General features: G+C 61.6%; 1 protein-coding gene across 1 annotated transcript in view; it reads right to left on the reverse strand.

Annotated features, from left to right (window-relative positions):
• Nucleotides 1-14,794, reverse strand: part of SLX9 (SLX9 ribosome biogenesis factor) — a 31,314-nt gene extending 16,520 nt beyond the window's left edge. The window contains exons 1-2 of the mRNA XM_051839988.2: nucleotides 14,566-14,794; nucleotides 13,842-13,950 (exon numbers count right to left, since the gene is read on the reverse strand). Of these exons, the coding sequence (XP_051695948.1) occupies nucleotides 13,842-13,950; nucleotides 14,566-14,703 (247 nt within the window). The 5' untranslated portion in view covers nucleotides 14,704-14,794. The remainder of the gene's footprint in view (nucleotides 1-13,841; nucleotides 13,951-14,565) is intronic.
• Between the last annotated feature and the right edge of the window lie 4,161 nt (nucleotides 14,795-18,955).

An 18,955-nucleotide genomic window follows, 5' to 3' on the forward strand; every position in this document is an offset into this window, starting at 1 on the left:
TGTGCCCGCTCGCAGTGACACTGGGAAGCTGCCCCTGCACCAGTGTGCCTCCAAGGCCATGGTCTGGCCTCTGACCACCGGGCTGCCTCAAGAGCCCAGGCAGGCATTTGCCATCAAGGAGGCCTCCCCTTGCCCCGTCACACCCACCCGACAAGCCACGCAGCTGAGCAGATGCCGACAGCTCAGAGGGAATGCGGCTGGTAGAGCCTGCACCTTCTCCTGGGCGTGGGCGGGAGCTCGGGCCTGGCCCCCGTGTCTGCTCAGCTTCACGGACACATGCGGAGGCCAGAGGAAGGCCCTTCCTTGGACCCCACAGCGGGGGTTCCTGGGACATTTCCCAGGAACACACTCAGGCAGCGGACCTCCAGCCTTGCGCGGGTGTGGCTCAGGGCAGTACCCCTGGCGCCCGTGTCTCTGCCCCTCCTTCCTTTCAGGCACAGCCCACAGCCCAGGTGTTCTCGGTGTTCACGGGTGTCCTGTGCAGGGTGCGCCCGCCTCCCCTCTTAATCCAGCGCCCCAACCGGGACTAGAACCCGGTGTGCCGGCGCCGCTAGGCGGAGGATTAGCCTAGTGAGCCGCGGCGCCGGCCTGAATCTGAATTCTTTACACCTCGCCTGCCGCCCTCTCCGCCTTCATCCCTGTGGTGCTGCCGATTCTTCCAGTCCTCCTGTGGCCCTCCTCCCCGCCGTCTCCACCCTTTCCTCCCAGGCCTCCTGGGCTCACTCCCAGAGGCCACATTTCCCTCCTCGGGGAGGCGGTGGCACTGCTCGTGGGACAGTTCTCGGTCCCTCCTCCCTCTCCACCCGCCCAGGATGCCAAGGCTGCTACTGTGCGACTCCTTCTCTCCCTGTCCCCTTGCTAAGGTGAAAAAGCCTGCTTCCCGCAGAGGTGGCACGAGTGTCCCTGCCACAGCACAAGATGACCGCTCGTCCGCATAGGCTGCCCACTCTCTGAGTCTGGCTCCAAGAACACCCACTGCCCAGGGCCAGCAGAGCACTGCGTGCAGCACGCCTGCCCTGGCCTGGCCTCCCCGTACCGGGCAGCCCAGCGCAGTGCAGGGTCGTGGGGCTTTCTGGTTTCTTCTCACTCAGGGGCAGGGAAGCTGCTTGCCTCCCGGGAGCCCAGCTTCCATGGCAACAGAGGGGGCACCTGGGAGGAGCTGGGCCGAGGGAGCTTCTCTGGGCTCAGGGGACAGCAGCCTCCTGCTGTATGGGTGCCATCCACGCTCTGGCCCCAGCCGCTGACAGAGCACCCATGGTTCTCAGGGCAGAGGAACTGGGTGCTACATGGACTGGGGTCTCCCCACGCACCTGGCAGTGCCCAGGACCTGGGCTGGCCACCGCAGCTTCATTCAAAGACAAGGTATTAGGCCTGCAGGTGCAATGGCCAACCCCCAGCCCCGGAGGCAGAGGGAGGTTGGCTCTGCCGGTCAGAGGCTCCTTCCAGTTTCTAAGGCCAGTACTGCGTTCCCTCCCAGGGCCTGGGCTCGCTGCGGACACAGGAGACCAGTGGAGCGTCAGGCAGAGTAAGCCCGGCGCAGAGAACAGCTTGGGGGAGAGCCCATGCCAAACGTGGCCTCTGGTGCCCAGGAAAGAGCTGCGTGGTGCCGAGCGTCCCAGGCTGACCCCAGAGGCGGGCACGCTCAGCCCTGGCTCATGGGTCCCAGCTGCTCGGAAGGCTTTTGCACAAGTGCTGGGTAGGGAGAGAAGGGGAAGACTCAGGTTAGTCTGAATTCTAAGCAAAAAGCGGTCCACCATCTTTTCAGTGAATCCACCATCAGGATAAACCCGTGTCTTCCATCAGTGGCAGCGTATCTGAGAGCCATCCACACACCCCAGCCACACTCCCCAGCATCAGGATTTGCCACGTCTGGGTGAGGCACCCCCAAACACTGCCTGCAGTCAGGTCCAGCCACTGGTTGGCCTCTGGGGCCCCTGTCCTGTCTTACTTGGTGCTGACCTCCCCACCTGCCTGGGTCTGTCTGCGGCTTCCCTCCCTCACCAGCCTGTCCTCAGCTTACCCCGTGTGTCCCCTCTGTGGCTGAACCATGCTGCCCCCCCGTTCACAGTGCAACCCCAACCCCAGGACCTCCAACGTGACTGGTGACGGCGTCTCTTGAGAGATAAACGAGAGAAAATGAGGTCCTAGTGTGGGGAACAACTCGGACTAGACTAAGTTACTGGAATTAAGACTTATTCTATGCATCTGCTCTCCCACAATATGGCGCTGGGAGAGGAGTAAACAACTTTTACACAGCTGCCTCCAGTTAGACCAGTAACCTGCAGGAGCTGATCCTGCTCCTGATTGGAGGAGAGCAGCGTACTCGGCGTGTGGGTAGCAGAGTTGGGACTGGTGGAAGAGGACTATAAAGGAGGAGAGAGACAACATGCACCAGGAACATCTAAGGGGAACATCCGGATAACATCTGAGCAGCCCCCGAGAGAGCTGGCCGGCGGTGTGCCGCTCCCCTGTGGAAGTGGGGAAAGTGCCAGGGGGAGCCGCCCTTCCACGGAGGTGGAAGGGTCGGTAGCCAACCTGGGAAGAACCAGCAGCAAACCCGGGAAGGGCCGAGCAGACAAAAGAACAGCGCAGGGTCCTGTGTCGTTCCTCCGCGAATGGGGGAGCGACATCCTAGGAGTGGGCGTGCGAGGACCCGGCCGGCCACACCCGCAGGTGGCACTACAGCCTCTGGAGCCCCAGGCCGAGGTCCTTCGCCAGGGCCACCGTGCTGCCCACGCACGCTTCTCCCCACAACTGCCACCGACGGTGCGCTTCCAGCTGCAAGCAGGCAAAGCCACGGCCTCCAGGCCACGCCCGAGACTCCATGAGGTGACGCTGGACGATGGCGTGTGCTTCCAGGCACCAGAGGCCCAGCACCTGCGAGCAGGCGGCCTCTCCACACCGCCCACTGGACACACTCAGCAGCGCTGCTGACCCTGCAGCCGGGCCGCACATTACAGATGTGTAACCAAGCCCGGGGCAGCAGCTTGCCCAGAGTCCTGGGAACTGAGCACCACAGCACAGCTGGGCCCACAGGGCCTTAGAACTCTGGTGACGCATCCCCTCAGCCCAGGGGCCACGCACTGAGGGGTCCTGGCTTGCAGCTTTAATCCCAGAGCTAAACCACGGGCCCAGCCCTGGATGCAGCCACAGCTTCTCCGAGTGCCCAGAAAACGCACACTCGGCTGAGCCGGCACAGCAGGCCGAAGCTGGAGGTCCACCTGCCGATCTGCGCACCCAGGCCGGAAACAGCCACATGCGCCATGGCAACCTCAGGAAGCCCACTTCACACCAAGGGGAAGCTCACGGGCAGCAAAGACAGGCGGAAATCACCACAGACACAGGCCCAACTGGCGGGTCCTGCACAGGCCCACGTGGTGCCAGCTGGCACCTCAGTGACTCCCTCCCTGTGAGGACGGGCAGGAGCCAGACAGGGGACGCTGTGCACAGCCAGCACAGGCCTTCCTGCTCACTGGTGCCAAGGTAGGACATGAGGATGAGGACGGGGAGGAGAAACTGGGCCGCAGGTGTCGGGGGCAGGACCAGCGCCCTTTGCAGGGACCGGGCCTCCGGGTCCTGGGCAGACAACAGGGCAGTCTCCACGTGCTGCAGGAGCACACTGAATAAATCCAGAAACACTGGCGTCACCGCTCCGGCAGCCTCATGCCCCAGGGGAAGTCGGCCTGGCATGTGGGGAGAGGATCAGGATGAACTCACCGGGTGTGTCTCATCTTTATCTGCCCGCCCAGGCCCCTGCAGGCCCCCATGGTCATGGCAAGCAGGCATGTGTGCTGCTAACACCGTCTCTGCCTTCGGTGCGCTCCGGAAGACGGCGGCTCCGCTCCAGTGCGGTGCTCTCTCCTTGGCCCTGATTTTCCCTGGGCTAAGTGGTTTCGGTTGGGACCTACTCTCCCCAGGACATGTGCACACGACAGGCCTGTCCCAGCTGGCACAGCGGACTGTGAGGTTCAAGGAAGAAGCATCAGAAACAAGCTCTGGGGACGGAGGGGCAGTAGCCCTGCTGGACGACCCCAGGCCACAGAGGGAGCCTAACCCCTCTCCCAGTAGTCAGGACCCTGGAGCCGACCTGCTCACCTCACCCCCACCCCTTGCTCCCAACAGAAAAGGAGGGGCTGCGAACCCTCACGGGCAGCCTTGGCCGCACCCAGGCTGGGGACTGCACGGCCCAGGGCTTGGACACTGCTCCCCACACTGTGCCTGGTCCCCATTGCCTCAGGTTGGGTTGAGAACAAAACGTCCACGCAGCTGGACACTGTCCAACCCCCAGTGAGGTGCTGGGGTGGGGGTGGGGAGCGTCCTGGCTGGCGTGGGGCCCGGGCACTGTCTGAGGTGTGTGGCTCTGGCGAGGCAGATGGCGCTGGCCATGCACCGACAGGGCAGGACGGGGCTTTCTCCAGACAATCCTGGTGGCTGCCTGCAACTCTGGAGTTATTTCAAAGAAAAAGACCCTAAGACCGACGGGGACCGACCCACAGTAACCTGGACTGTGCTGGAATGAAGAAAACGCAGGGCCCTTCCTGGTCCCAGCCCCAGGGGGCTCCCAGCACGCATCTCCATGGCATCAGAGAAACAGGAAGCAAACAAGGCCATTCCCGTCAGACGCGCAGGGTCTGGAATGCCCGGAACTGCTGGCAGCAGGCCCCGCGGGCCACAGAGCGGCACGGAGGACTGCCCAGATCCCATCAGCCCCTGACGGACTGATTCAGCGCGGGGGTTCAGAGCGGGCTGTGTGTCTTGCCCGTCCCGACCCCCAGCCCCGCGGGCAGAGGGAGACACAGAGGCGCAGAACTGTGAAGGACAAGGCAGGTGCTCCCTCCCCCATGCTGAGGACGAGGTGATGTCAGCCTGGGCTGCTCTGGTTTCTAAACTCAGAGCAAGGCCTACAGCCAAGCAGGCAAGCCAAGCTGCTCGCAAGAGGCAGCCGCTCAGAGCATCGGCGTCAGGTGGGCCACGGGGCCTCTTCAGCCTCAAGCAAGGGCCGCTGTCCAGAGCCCCGGCCAACCACGGACCAGCACGGTCAGCACTGCGGCCCCAGGGCTCTGGGAGGAAAGGGGACACAGTAAGCATTTCTGATGAGTGACAGATGACAGCAGCAAGGGCCATACTCTTTCAGTGACCCCAGCCCGAGCTTCCCCACCAAAGACCCAGACTTGGCATGGGGGCAGCAATGCCAAGGCCAGGGCAGGCCCAGCCCAACCCAGAAAGCCCACAGCCCAGCCAGCAGTTTCATAAGGAGAGTAAAACTGTCTAGGACCATGGCAAAAACAAGACTTAATGGGATCAGCCATCCACCTCACAGCGGGAGGGCTGTGACCCCCCTCCCCAGGCTCTGCACCCCTCCCTTTCCACACCCCAGATCACCCGCTGCTCGGATGACTCAGTGCCCCCTCTCCAGGCCCAAGCAGTACACTCACTGCTCACAGCACTGGGGGTGAAGGGCAAGTCCCTGCTGACCTGGACCCCAAGACCCCAGGCAGCAGAGGCAATCCCAGAGGGAGGCATCGTCCCCTCCTGCCCCCAGCGCATCCCTGCAAGGTGCACCTTGTACCCAAGGCACCTGCGGCTGCCCAGAACTGCAGAGCCAGGCCGGGGCTCGAGGGAACTGCAGCTCAGGCCCCGACACTTAGGGCTGCCCCACTACTGGATGTCAGAACAGTGGTGGTGCTGAGCGGCGGGAGGACACAGCTCCCAGGGACCCCACATGAACGGTCAGGAAAGCCGGTCGCACCTGGTTCGTTCTCATTTCATAGGACGACGTGCACTGTGGCTCAGGCTCGGGCAGTGCCTGCAGGTGTCCGACTGATGTAACTCAGGTCTGAGGTGCAGCCCTCGACACGGGTCCCCTCAGCCCACCTGAAACATAGCTATGGGGCCGCCCCCACAGCCGCACGGCCAAGCAAAGCGAGAATAAGGTCCTGACTGGCTAAAAATAGAGGCAAAGGCGAAATGATAAAAGCATTAAAACACTGGAAGCGATACAAGCCACAGGAAACAGAGATTTTCCTAAAGAGAAGCTTACTACCTCTGCAGGGTGCAATGACACGAGTTCCAATGGGAAGAGCAGTCTGCAGGTGACAGAGATGACACTCCTCCCGTATAAACAGCTGTCCCAAACCCGTGAGCAAGACACCAATAGCTGGGGGAGGGCAGGAGGGCACAGGCAGGCGCCTCAGGGCGCTCACGAGGAACCCACACAAGCCAGGCACGTACACTGACACAGGTCCCACCTGGACCTTGCGACCACAGGTTGGCATGACGGGCAGCCTCTCGTGTGCTGCTCCGGGAGCTCCCACGGGGCTCTGTCTGCAGCTGGCAACGTGGCAACATCTACTGACACGATGCACGCCCACACAGACCCAGGGGACGCATGCACGCCGCCCCTGCAGCACGGCTGCATCGCACAACACGTCCACAGCAGGCTGGAAAAATGCAGCGCCCCGCACGCGTGTGCTGCTTCCGAGTGTGGAGGCAACTGGCCCACTCAGGGGCCCTGCTCTGAGGACCAAGGGCTTAGAGCCCTCGGTCTCTACAGGAGATGGAAGCCAGTGACAGGCAGAGCTCCCCAGAGTGCCACGCGAGGTAGACTCAGCTCCAGACGCTCAATCCAGCATCCGCTTGCCCTTGGCGGGAGGCTGTGTGGGGTCTCCACACCCACCCACAGCGTGCAGGGCCCTCTCCACAGTGCACAGCCCCAGGACCCAGAGTCCCACGGCCAGTCCCTTGCAGACAGGAGCTGCTACAAATGGGAAATGCAGGTTCAAAACCCCACGCCTACCTCCTCCAGGACAAGCGCTCACGGCTGGTGTGAACTCAGAAAGCAGAACCCACTCAGGACAAGGGCGCCTGCCAGCCACTTCTCACCTTGCTACAAGCTCAGGGCCAGGCATGAAGATGGAGGGGACATAGTCATCACTGTCACACATGACACAAGTGTAGCAAATCCTCACCGTCACACACATGATGTATGTATAACAAATCCCCATCAGTACTATCACACACGTGACATGTGTAGCAAATCCCCATCAGCACATCACACACAGGACACTCGTGAGGCGAATCCTCGTTAGCGCCCTCACACACACGACACGTGTACAGCAAATCCCCATCACCATGACACTTGTGTAGTGAATCCTCGTCAGCGCCCTCACACACACGACACGTGTACAGCAAACCCCATCACCATGACACTTGTGTAGTGAATCCTCGTTAGCGCCCTCACACACACGACACGTGTACAGCAAACCCCATCACCATGACACTTGTGTAGTGAATCCTCGTCAGCGCCCTCACACACACGACACGTGTACAGCAAATCCCCATCACCGTGACACTTGTGTAGTGAATCCTCGTCAGCGCCCTCACACACGACACGTGTACAGCAAATCCCCAGACCGCCACAAGCTGTGAAATGGAGTGAACCAGCAAGGCTGGGAGGTCGAGGCTCACTAGGAGGTGGGCCTGAGCCACAGGGAGGGGGGTCCTTGCTGCCCCTGCCCTGGGGACAAGGGAGGCTCTGAACACCAAGAGTCCACATCACCCCTCTGTGGCCAGCAGCACTGCCCTTGGGCCCAAGTGCTGGGGACACCAGCCCCAGGACAGCATCTCTGGGACCAGACACAGGTGGCACCTCTGTGCACAGCCCCACACAGAGCCCTGTTCCCTTCCGACCCGCCCCCTAATTTTCTATCTGAAAACCCCCGGCCGCCCTCCGGCCCCAACAGCCACTGAAGCGCATGACAAGCAGACAGCCTCAGCAGGATGCTGCCCGCCGGCTCCACAAACAGCAGAAATATGCTGCGAGCCTTAAATAGCTCCAGCCACTGCATCCACAGCGCCGGGTTTAGAAACAGCAACCCACACGCTCAGACGAGTCCCCCCCATGCTCCCGAGACGTGCCCGAGCAGCAGCGCTCGGACGGGGGAGGGGCCCTGGGAGGGGCCGCATGACCCAAATGCCGACCCAGTCCAGAAAAAACCTTGCTGGGGTCAGGACGCCCCCTTCCCCAGGAGGACGGCTCTGCTGCTGCCGGATACAGACCCACAGGAAAGAAGCCAGGCTCTCAGGCCCACCCTGGTCACAAAGCAGAAGCACTAGCACAGATCCTCAGAGACCAGGCCCAACTCCCTGACAGAAAGTTCCAGAAAAATGATTCCAGAAGTCAGTCCAACATCATTACTAGGGGCAGTGAAGCCATTTGGCCATGGTGTGGCAAACAGAGCAGACGTGAGCCTCACAGGAGACGGCGGGCCCAACAAGCCAGCACATACAGCCCCGGACGGGCTGAGTGCACACAGGCGTCGCATGGACGCCGCGGGGACACACCCTGGACAAAGAGCGGCAGGGGTCCGAGGCCCCCGCTGGCTAAGGGGAGGGCTGCTTCTGAGATGGAGCAGGAGCTGTCCACTCCCAAGCAGGCCAGTGGCCAACAGGGGCAGCAGGCCGGCAGGACACACGTGACCACACGCAGGACCAGGTGCAGTGTCACTTCTGTGGCCAGCCAGGGTTTTGTCTTCCATGCCACGCACAGGGCTTTCTGAGTTACGCAACGTTGTTTCACACAAGCAGTTTAGAGCGCGGCCAGCCCTAAGCTCAAGTCCTGCTCACAGGTGATGTGGCGAGGGGACCTGCCACGGAGCAGTACAGGCACCGAGCCACAGGGCCGGCTTGGCGCCTGGGCGGGGCACCACCAGGGAAAGAGACTCCGCAGGCGGCACACAGCCCCGCCCACCAGCCTCCCTGTGCAGACACCGGCCACAGTGGATGCGGGCTCTCGGATGGCCACTGGCAGGCTGGGAATTTTGCCTCACTCAGGGCATCCCCAGACCCGGTCTCCTCCCAAACTGTGAATGCGGCCAAGGCTCAGCAGAGCACGCAGGGCAGCGGGCAGCGGAAACAAAGTCAGCTGACTCGCCCCAACCTCTCGCACCCTCTTCCACTGCTCACCTCAGGACCCTGACGTCCAGCAGGTGACTTCAACTTGATGGAGGCCACACCTGCTGTGCGGGTGGGAGCACACGCGTGCCACCACCACGTGCTCCGGACATGGCTCAGGCGAGGTTTGTCCCCTCATGGGCTGGCCTGAGAGCTCACAGCTTTACGATGAACGCCTGGGGTCCCAGGAAGCAGATCAGAGACGGGGAGTAGCAGGGGGCACTGAACCCAGCAGGCTGGTTCTGCTCGGCCCCTGCCCACAGCTAGAACGGAACAGGCCTCGCCCAAGGTCACAACGTGCTGTGACAGGAGACCCCAGAGAGCCAGCAGGCATGCGCCAGGCTGGCTGGCCCCACCCGCCAGCCCCTGGCCGGCTGTCTCAACAATGTATAGCTCAGAGCAGACAGACAGAAGACACAGCCATTCACGGGCCTCTCTACCTCCCTGGCCCGCCCAGCACTGCAACACCCTCCATGGACCACGGGTAAGGACTGGCACCTCCGTGCCCCACAGCGGCCGAGGCAGCTGACACACAGGGCGGCCAGCAAGACTCCGGCAAGCTCCTCCTGACGTCTGTTCTACGGTACAGTCTGATGTCCCCTGCTCTGTGTGTTCTTAGGAGTCTGGGGTAGGTGGAGATGTCGGGAATATGCTCTGTGACTTCTGCCAGACCCGACTCAGCTGTGGAAAAGGTTCTTCATGGTTATCTTTTAAAAACTGCCTAAAGGCAGCCCACGGCCCCCTCTAATCTATGTGCAAGGTGCGCACTGGCCAAGTCTCCCCCTGCAAGGCAGGCGCCCTGGTCCTAAACCGGGCAGAGGGATGAAGAGAGTGCAGCTGCTGCCCTCTACCGGGAAGAGCAGGGGAGGACGCTGGAGGAGCATGGGAAGGTCAGGGTCTAAACCAGCAGTTACCTGGGCAAGGGTCTGTCCTGGCCAGGACTGGTCTTGCCTGAGAGCCGTGGACACACCCCTGCAAAACGTCCCGACGCCAGGCCTGGAGGCCACGTGCCCCAGTCCAACACCGCCGCACATGTGTCTGCACTGCCACCTCCTGGCGGCCCTGGGGTAACACCAGCTGACAGCTGTGCCTTCCTTCTGGCACTTCCCACTGGACACCAGGCCTGTCCTCCCACCAGGCCTCACCCCACCTGCCCGCCTCCCAGGTGCTCGTCTGAGAACAAAGAAGGCGCATTTTCTGCAGTTTTCCAGTTTGAAGGGATCCAGAACTAGACTTGGAACTCCAAAACCATCCCCGTACCACCTCCTCTGGACAACACGATGCTAACGTGAGCATCATGTTCGAGGTCACTGGACGGTCACCGGACACCACCACCACCCAGCAGCCACCTGCCAGGCCACAGTGCGCCACACACTGGCTTGTGGCACTGAATGTGGGGGAGGAGCACAAGATGGGGGTGCTCTCCGGAGCACAGAGCAGCCGTGAACCTGCTAATGGTGGGGAGTGAGGAGCTGGGCTGCCCCCACTCTGCACCTGCACCCGCCTCCTCCCAAGGCAGGAACAAAGCCATGATGTCAAGGAGTCCCATGGACCACCACTGCGGAGCCTGGAGCTCCTCCCAGGATGCACAGAGGCCTGCCCGTCAGGGAGGACAGGCCCAGGAGGGTGAAGAGAGGGAAACGGGGAGGGGCACTTGATTTCCGGCTGGCTGAGCGCCCACGGCTCTGTACACACAGGAAAGACACCTTCAGGAAAGCACCTGGGGACACAGGTGCACATGGCAGGGGACCAACGGCTGGCGTGTGTCCTGGATGACAGGCCACGGGCAGGCAGGGCTCCGCCTACCCTGGGCCACACCAGCTGCAGCTGCCCAGCTCCTGGGCCAGAGAGGAGGAGCGCGATTCCCTTTCTGACCCAGCCCAGGGCAAGGACAGGTGATGTTGCACTAACCAGGCAGATGGGCGCCTCCACGGCCAGGCAGGTCATGGAGCGGAAACAGCCAGGCCACAGGATGCAGCACCCCAACAACCAGGGGCGCCCCAGGCCCACTTTCCCTGCTGGGATCCACGGCATTGCCAGTCAGCAGCTGAAGCAACCGAGAACACAAGGAAGAGGTGCTGGAGGCGAGGGAGGCACACAACGGAGACCCAGACGCTGCGCGTGGGAGACCCGGGAGGTCTCTACACCCTGGTAACCAGCAAAGAGCACGTGGGGCCTCACACCCAGGAGAGCCCCACACCACACCCATGGGGCATCCGCAATATCACTTCATGATGTGGTGGAGAGACAAGCCCATGCCAAGATGGCCACTGGCAAGCGAGCATCAGTTACTCAGCAATGGCTTCGGAAACCCCCTGGGAAACCACCTGGCAACTGGAGCCTGCCTGGCAACAGGCTGTGATTGGTTAGGGCATAGACCGCCCCTTGACCGGATTGGCTGCCTTGGCTATATAAGCAGCTGTAGCAACTGAAATAAACGAGTCTGCAGGCTGCTTGCCTCAGGCCTGCTTTCACCCGATTCCCGGGGTCTGTGTGGTGACTCCACATCTCTTGCCCCCACCACGCTCCTCCTCTCAGAACGAATCCACAGCAACACCGTGGAAGTGGGCTCCCTCAAGTTCTGAACACCACACTGGCTCTTCACGCCACGGGGCAGAGAGGAGCAGGCCTGGCTCCCTGCGTGTGAACCCTGCATGAGGCCTGCCCGTCATCCACACACAGCCCAGGCCTCTTGCAGGGAGGGCTGAGCTCTCTGGGTGACCCACAGGCGGCCTCAGCTCTGAAACCTTACAAATGATCCGTACAAAATGACCAGTCTTCTCTACAGCAGATAAAGCACTCTTCTAGGTTTACAAAAAGTGACCCAAACTGCCCCAAATAGGCACAAACCTTGAGACAATCAGTAAACACACAGCAAACAGCTCAATCCTATCGGTCACCAAAGGAACCCAGGCCTGCCCTGCACATCCCTGCAACAAAACCAGGAAGTTCTCCAGGACCCAGCCCAGAGACAGAGCCTCCAGGGAGTCACGTGAGTCACAGGTGGGAGCCACCCCTCAATCCAGATGCCTCTCTCAGTGAGCTCACAGGAAACCAAAGCAGCGGCAGGCAACACGACCCATGGAAAACACCGGACATAAAATCCTAGCTGTGAATTCGCACAGCTCAGAGCCATTTACAGACTGTACCAGGAAACCCAGAAGAAGTGTGAGGAAAATCTAGAACTTCCAGGGCCAGCGCTGTGGCACAGTGGGTTAACGCCCTGGCCTGAAGTGCCGGCATCCCATATGGGCGCAGGTTTGAGACCCGGCTGCTCCACTTCCAATCCAGCTCTCTGCTGTGGCCTGGGAAGGCAGCAGAAGATGGCTCAAGTCCTTGGGCCCCTGCACCCACGTGGGAGACATGGAAGAAGCTCCTGGCTCCTGGCTTCGGATCGGTGCAGCTCCAGCCGTTGCGGCCATCTGGGGAGTGAACCAGCGGATGGAAGGCCTCTCTCTCTCTGCCTCTATTCTGTATAACTCTGACTTTCAAATAAATAAATCTTAAAAAAAAATCTAGACCCTCCTTTATCACCACACAAGGAAACAGCTCAGAAAACGTGTGCATCGACTGGTGCAGCATCAGCAGCCCAGACAGGAGGAAAGTCAAGGCAGCCGGACAAGGTGACAGCTCCTGCAGACCGACAGCTGACATGGACGGGACGGCTGAGAGTACGAGGTGTGCACAGCAACGCGTGAACACCAGCAATAGAGAGATGGGGCAGAGGGCCCGGCGGGGGCGGGGTTCCCAATTACATCCACTTTTATCTCACAACGCTGCAAATGCAGCAGCCAAGGGGTTCCCGCCACGAGGTGGTGGGCGTGCACCCCACAGGCCCGCTCCCACTCGGCCCAGTCAGTCGGGGTGAGGGCCTGGCTGACTGCTAAGGTGCCACGGCGGAGTGCTGGGATCAAGGCCCAGCTCGGCTCCTGACTCCAGCTTCCTGCTAACGTGCACCTCGGGTGGGGGCGGCAATGATGGCTCCTGTAGCCAGGCCCTGCTGCCCCCGTGGAAGACCTGGACCAAGTGCCCAGCTTCAGACCCCTCCCTGGGGCTACTGCAGGCATCTGGGGTAGGCAGCGGATAGGAGCTCTGTTTGTCTCTCAAAAATAAGAAAAAAAAATGTTGGTTGAGTCAGACAAATGGATACCAGGAGGATACACTCAGCAAACTCCTAAACAGGAGGCAATAGGAAAAACCAAAGGGCAGGCAGGGCCGCAAGGCTGCCTGGGAGCGTGGTCTGCGTGCACTGGCTTCCTGCAGAGCAGCTTCCAGGGCCGTCACGCGTGTGAGCACGTGTGCTCGCTTGCACAGCTGCGCAGGCTACCACAGGGTGTCTCTCACCCGCACTCAGGACTCACACCAACATTCAGACGAATGCCATGTGCCGGGAGCTGTGTCTAACTCTGCCTTAGCGTGGCAGGGAGTGACAGCCACACCAGCCTGTTTTCAACTTGAGTATATCTTTAAAAAAAACGATCCGTAGAAATAAAAATCATTAAAATTCACTCAGCACAACCCGCACAGGCGAACCCCAGGCCCCCCTCACCTCCCCTTACCCCGAACCCCACCTCAACTCTCCTCACCCCAGGCCCCCTCACCTCTCTTCACCCCTCACCCCCAACCCCACCTCTCCTGATGGACGTGATTCTCACCCGGGCCCACCCCCCACTCCCCAACCCTCCTCATGGACCTGAAGCTCCTCACCCCGGGCCCTCCCAGATGGACATTAGGCTCCTCACCCCCACCCCTCACCCCTCACCCCCACCTCTCCTGATGGACGTGGCGCTCCTCACCCCTCACCCCTCCCTCCTCCTGATGGACGTGGCGCTCCTCACCCCGGGCCCACCCCCACCCCCACCCCCACCCCCACCCCCACCCCCACCCACCTCTCCTGATGGACGTGACGCTCCTCTGGTCCAGCTCCAGCCTCTGCACTAGGGCGCTGGGGTCGATCTTGGTCTTGGCAAAGATGTCGGTGTGGACAAAAGCCCAGTCCTGAGCAAAGGGAAACACGCAGAGGTGAGGCCGGCCCCGTGGCTTCGGAGGGCAGCGCCAGGCCGGTAGCGAGTGGCCGTAGAGGGGGGTGGGGGGGGCACAGCGCCTCAGCCCCCCGCGTGGCCCAGGCCCAGGCCCCCTCCCGGGGATCCGGCCGTGGCTCCAGCAGCAGCCCAACCCCTCAGCGCTCCAGCCTCCCATCTCGCCGCCGCGCCAGGCTCATCCCACCAGCCTCCTCCTCGGCCCGCTTCGGGGCCCCCGCGCCCCGCAACCAGCAGCTCCGACACGCCCATCTGGCTCACTCCAGGCCCAGCCGGGGTCTTCCCGGGGGGCGGGCGCGCAGGCCCCTGGGTGACAGGCGCGAGGGAACGCGTGCGGGGCGGCCCAGGAATCCGCGCCGGGGCCCACGCACTGCGGTCGGCCCACGCGGGGGGCGGCGACCCCGCCGTTCTTAGAGCCGTGGAAACACTAGGCTCCATCGTGGCTGCCTTCACAAAGGTCGGGGGGCGCTCCCCGAGCCGGGGCCAAAGCGTGCGGCTCCTCTCCGGCCCCGCGCGGGGGCCCCCGGGGGGTCCGCGCCGCCACGCAGCCCGGCGGCCCAGGACGCGCCCTCACCTTGCCCGCCGCTCCGCCGGCCGACGCCTGCGGAAGGGCCGCGTCCGGGGCTGGGGGCGCGGGGCCGGCCGCGGCCTCCCCCGCGAGCCGCACAGCGGCCTGGTGCACCCGCGCCCGCAGCCCCCTCACTTTCCCCATCTTCCGCGGGACGCCCCGGCGCGGCCACCTGAGCCCAGGAGCCGCCGGAAGTCGGTCCGGCACTGGCGACGCCCGGCGGAAACTGGAGCCGCCGGAGCCGGGGTCCGCGTTCCGCGCGGGCACACGCAGGCTGCCGGAAGCGCCCGGAAAGCCGGAAGTGCACGGGAAGCCGGAAGTGCCGGTCGCAGCCCGCGCTGCGCTGCGCTGCCCGCGTGCGGCGGGCGCACGACGCTCGGACTTTGCAAAAGGCCTGCGAGGAAGGAGGTCGCGGGACGTGAGGGGCGCGCCCAGCAGACGGAGGCCGGCCTGGGACGCAGGAGCAGCCGCGTCCGATCTCGAGCCTCCGCTTCCCGTTCCGGCCTCCAGACGCAGGGAGCGCGTGCAGCCACGGGCGCCGGGGCGGGACGGGCCCGGCGGACAGCCGGGACGGGCAGCGAGGCTGCCGACGTCAGGCCCTGCGGGGCGTCCTCTGCCGGCGGCCCCAGGGGATAGTGGCTCGCCCGCGGCCACGCCGCGCACACTTGTGTCCACCCGCGCAGTATCCGCAGGCCACTTTCCTCGCTCCCAGGAACACAGCGCGGGGCCGGGTCGAGTTCTGGAGGGTCGAGGTCTTTGCTGGGCCCTCAGCACCCGCTGCCCCTTGATTCTTGGGGTGAGGGGACCCTGCAGCCTTGCAGGTCCCGGATGTGGCCGAGGGCTGGGTGGTCATCGTCTTGGCCGTGGGTTGAATGTGTGGGCTGCCCGGACTCGCGGTGAGGGGTCTCTGCCACCGCAGGGCCTGTAAGAAGCGGTCAGGCCCGCAGGACAGCAAGCTCCTGAGCCCGGGCCCGTGTTCACTCCACCCTGCGATGACCCAGCAGGGAGCCAGGGAAGCCCTGGACGGTCAAGCTGGCCGCCGGCCTCGCTCCTCAGCAGCTTCCCTCGCTGCTGACCACGCACAGCCCTCAGCCGCATCCACTTGCCCGTGGCTCCGAGGCCTGCTGCCTCATGGTTGTGTTTGCTGAAAATCTGCCGAGCCGGCTTCTGGGGGCCACAGTAGCAGCAGACGGAACGAGCTGCAGCCACAGCGGGGCCTGGCGTTCGCAGAGGGACTCGGCTGTGATGCTGGCCCGGCAGCCACCTCGCGCTGCCACGTGTGCACAGGCGTGACATGCTGACGCTGGAGGAGCTCCGCGTGCCCTTTCTCTCACCTGGCCTGCCCCGTCGTGCGCCCTCCATCGAGCTGGATTTGGGGCTCCCCTGCCCCCCGACAGCTGCCTTGTAATCCCCGGGCTGCTCTTCCTCAGAGCCCGCAGTGCTTTGTGCGAAAGTTTGTGGAGCAAAGTATAAACAGTCTCCTGAGATGTCTGGGTGTTGGACCTGAGACAGCCTCAGTGCAGAGGCTGGGGTGGGCGGCAGGCAGGGGCAAGCAGGCCGCGGGCCCCAAAGGCCTGGCAAGCTGACGCTGTGGCGTCTCTGCCCCGGCGCCATCTGTGGATCTACCAAGTCATCCAGCTTAGCTCCAGGCCTGCAGCAACAGCGTGGCTTTAATTTTTAGTGATTCTAAGTCAAAAGGGTGGGAGAGAAAATGCAGATAGGAATTATTGAGAGCGTGCATGAAGCAGGAGGAGCCGGTTCTGTAGGACGAAGGGTCCAAGCAAGAATACAGGATTCCTTCCCTACACTCACCCTCACTGTTTACCAATGATGATCAAGTAAGGTGAATTACTGGGAAGTAACCCTGCTCATTAAATGTGGCGTGGTTATTTACGTAAATGCAGCCGGAAGGGTAGTTGGCCACGTAGGCTCTTTTTAAATCTGCCTTGCTAGAACTTTCAAAGCCAAAGACTCGCTTCAGACAGACGTCACCTGCCACACAAATAAACGAGGGTAAATCCGCCCTTCTCCGGGCCCCCCGAATGTCAGCCCGCTGTTGGCCGAGTACCAAGGGCCCCACTCTCAGTAAAGTCAACCCCAGTGCCTTCCCGCCGCCTGATTTGGTCTGAAAAAAGGACGTTCCAGTGAGGGCCTCGGGGCAGAACCAAGGTCTCCACTTACATCCTGCTTCAAGGAAAACAGATTGTTACTGAGCCCATGCAGAAGAACGCCGGCCATGACAAGAAGAGCACTCGCTAAGGTTTCTGCGTGCTGGAGCCACGGGGCAGGGAAGAAGAGAGATGGCGCAAGTCCGCGAGCCCAGGTGTGATGCGCCACATCGCTGTGGAAGCCTGCATAGCTGACGAGGAGAATTCCCGTGAATCCGGAGAGCGAAACCTGAGTGTGGCGGGGATGTCCTAAGCAGTCGTGACAATGTGCTCGTCCACGGGACTTCCGCCCGTGTGGCGTGGCGTGGCGTGGCGTGGCGTGGCGTGGCTCAGCTCGGCTTGGGGAGCGGTGGTGTGGCAGCTCTGAGTCTCTGCCCACGTCAGTGTCGTGACCGGAAGTCCGTCTCCTGTGCTGAGTTCTGGTCCAAGGCCATCCGGTGCCGAGAGCTGACCGTAAGCTCCCAGAAAGCTTCCGAGTGGTCATGTCGGCAAGTGACAAAGACCCCAGGCCAGCCGTGCCTGAAGACCTCCTGACAGTGCCTCAGAAACTGGGTTATTCAACGACGTGCAGTATTGTAACCAGAATGACGACTGATTACACAGAATCGCTTCGCGGCCTTTTGGCTAAGATCAAGTGTGCACAGAAAGTAAGGGCCTGAGCAATTTCCAGGGATTTTATAACTTTATTGTTACCGGTCGCAGAGCGGAGAGTGGTTGCCGGAGAGTCTCGTGGGCTCCTTTTCTCAACTTAGTATAAAGACAAGAAGCTGGGAAGCAATTTGCCAAGAATAGAAACTTGTATTTGGTCGGCAGGCGACAGAGAAGGCGTCTGGTCCGAGAGGAGAGCAGGCGGAGCGCCCAGGCGGGACACTGGCTCCGAGGAAGGGCCCCGGGTTTTTCAGGCATTACTGTTTGTTCGTTGGGTTATCCTGAGGGTTCCACACATGTGTGTTGATTCACTTGGGGCTCAAGGAGATGGGGGCGCCTCCTGGGGACTGTCCATCTCCCTAGGGGCTCAGCCCCCTCCTCTGCCAGCTCTGGGTGGAAGATGGCAGCCCCCTGGAGGTGATTTAAAGCCGTAAGGTCACACAAGATAGCCTGGAGCTCCTGGAGCCAGTCTGAGTCTGCCCAGGGGCTCAGCCCTCCCCTGCCAGCCCTGAAGGTGTGGTTTAAGGCCACAAGGTCACACGTGCGGTGCAGGAAGCTGTCAGTGGACACAGCAGCCGTCACGGGGCTCAGTCAGGCAATGGCGGCAGCGGCAGCCACGGTGGGGCTTCCTCCTCCTGCAGCCTCTTGCCCCCTTTGCCTTTCTCCTTTCCTTTCCGGCCAGATCTCGTCCGCTTCCCCCAACAGCGGTCCCAATCCTACGTAAAGGCATGACTTCCTGGCAGCTCAGGGGAAACGGGGTACAAACCCAGAAACGATTGCCCCACCACCTCTGGTTGAAAAACTGACCTGAAGGTGTCTCCGCGTTGGAACAAACGGAAAGTGCCAGGATTTGATGCGTCTCTGGCTTTGTGCTGGAGAACATTCCCTGCTGAGTATCAAGACGAAGAAAACTGGAGCTAATCCGAACCGAATTCAAAGCAAAAATGGAAAGATTTGTAGTAACAGCACCCCCTAGGACTGCTTTGTATGTGGCTCCCCGATGGGGTCGCGAGTCCGGAGGACAGCTCTTCTGCACTTGCGGTGTGGTTCCGAATCATTCGCAAGTCAGCCATTAGTGACCCATTTTTATACTTATTTCATTTAAAATCATGTGATGCAGCGTAGTCTTGCAATATGTATATAGTTGCAGGCAAAAAAAGAAAAACTCACTGCAAAACTTGTTAATTTTAGTCACTGATGGTATAAAGTGAAACTTAGTTTTAGCGTGTGCTAGGGTCCTGAAACCCTATGGTTATCTCTAAAATGGATGGCTTTTCTCCTGAAACGTTTGTGGAAGAGCGGCCCTGCTGTCGGACCCGGCTGCCGTACGTGATCACTCCTGTGCGATTACCTACTTCCTTGGGTTGGAGACTGGAGGAATTGAAGCTGCTGCCAGCAACGCCACTCAGTCACTTCCAGGAATTACTTCCGAGTGGGGGCTCCCCTTCGGGAAGGAAGGGGTGATGGGGACTTCTTCATCTTCAGCTCCCTAGCAGGATCATTCTGTCTTAGCTATATTGTGTTTGTGCATGAGGGGTTACCTTAGGTAAGTAGCCTCCCGTTCCCACTGTCTTTTTACT

This window comes from Oryctolagus cuniculus, chromosome 4 (genome assembly GCF_964237555.1).
Source record: "Oryctolagus cuniculus chromosome 4, mOryCun1.1, whole genome shotgun sequence".
NCBI classification, from domain to species: Eukaryota; Metazoa; Chordata; class Mammalia; order Lagomorpha; family Leporidae; genus Oryctolagus; species Oryctolagus cuniculus.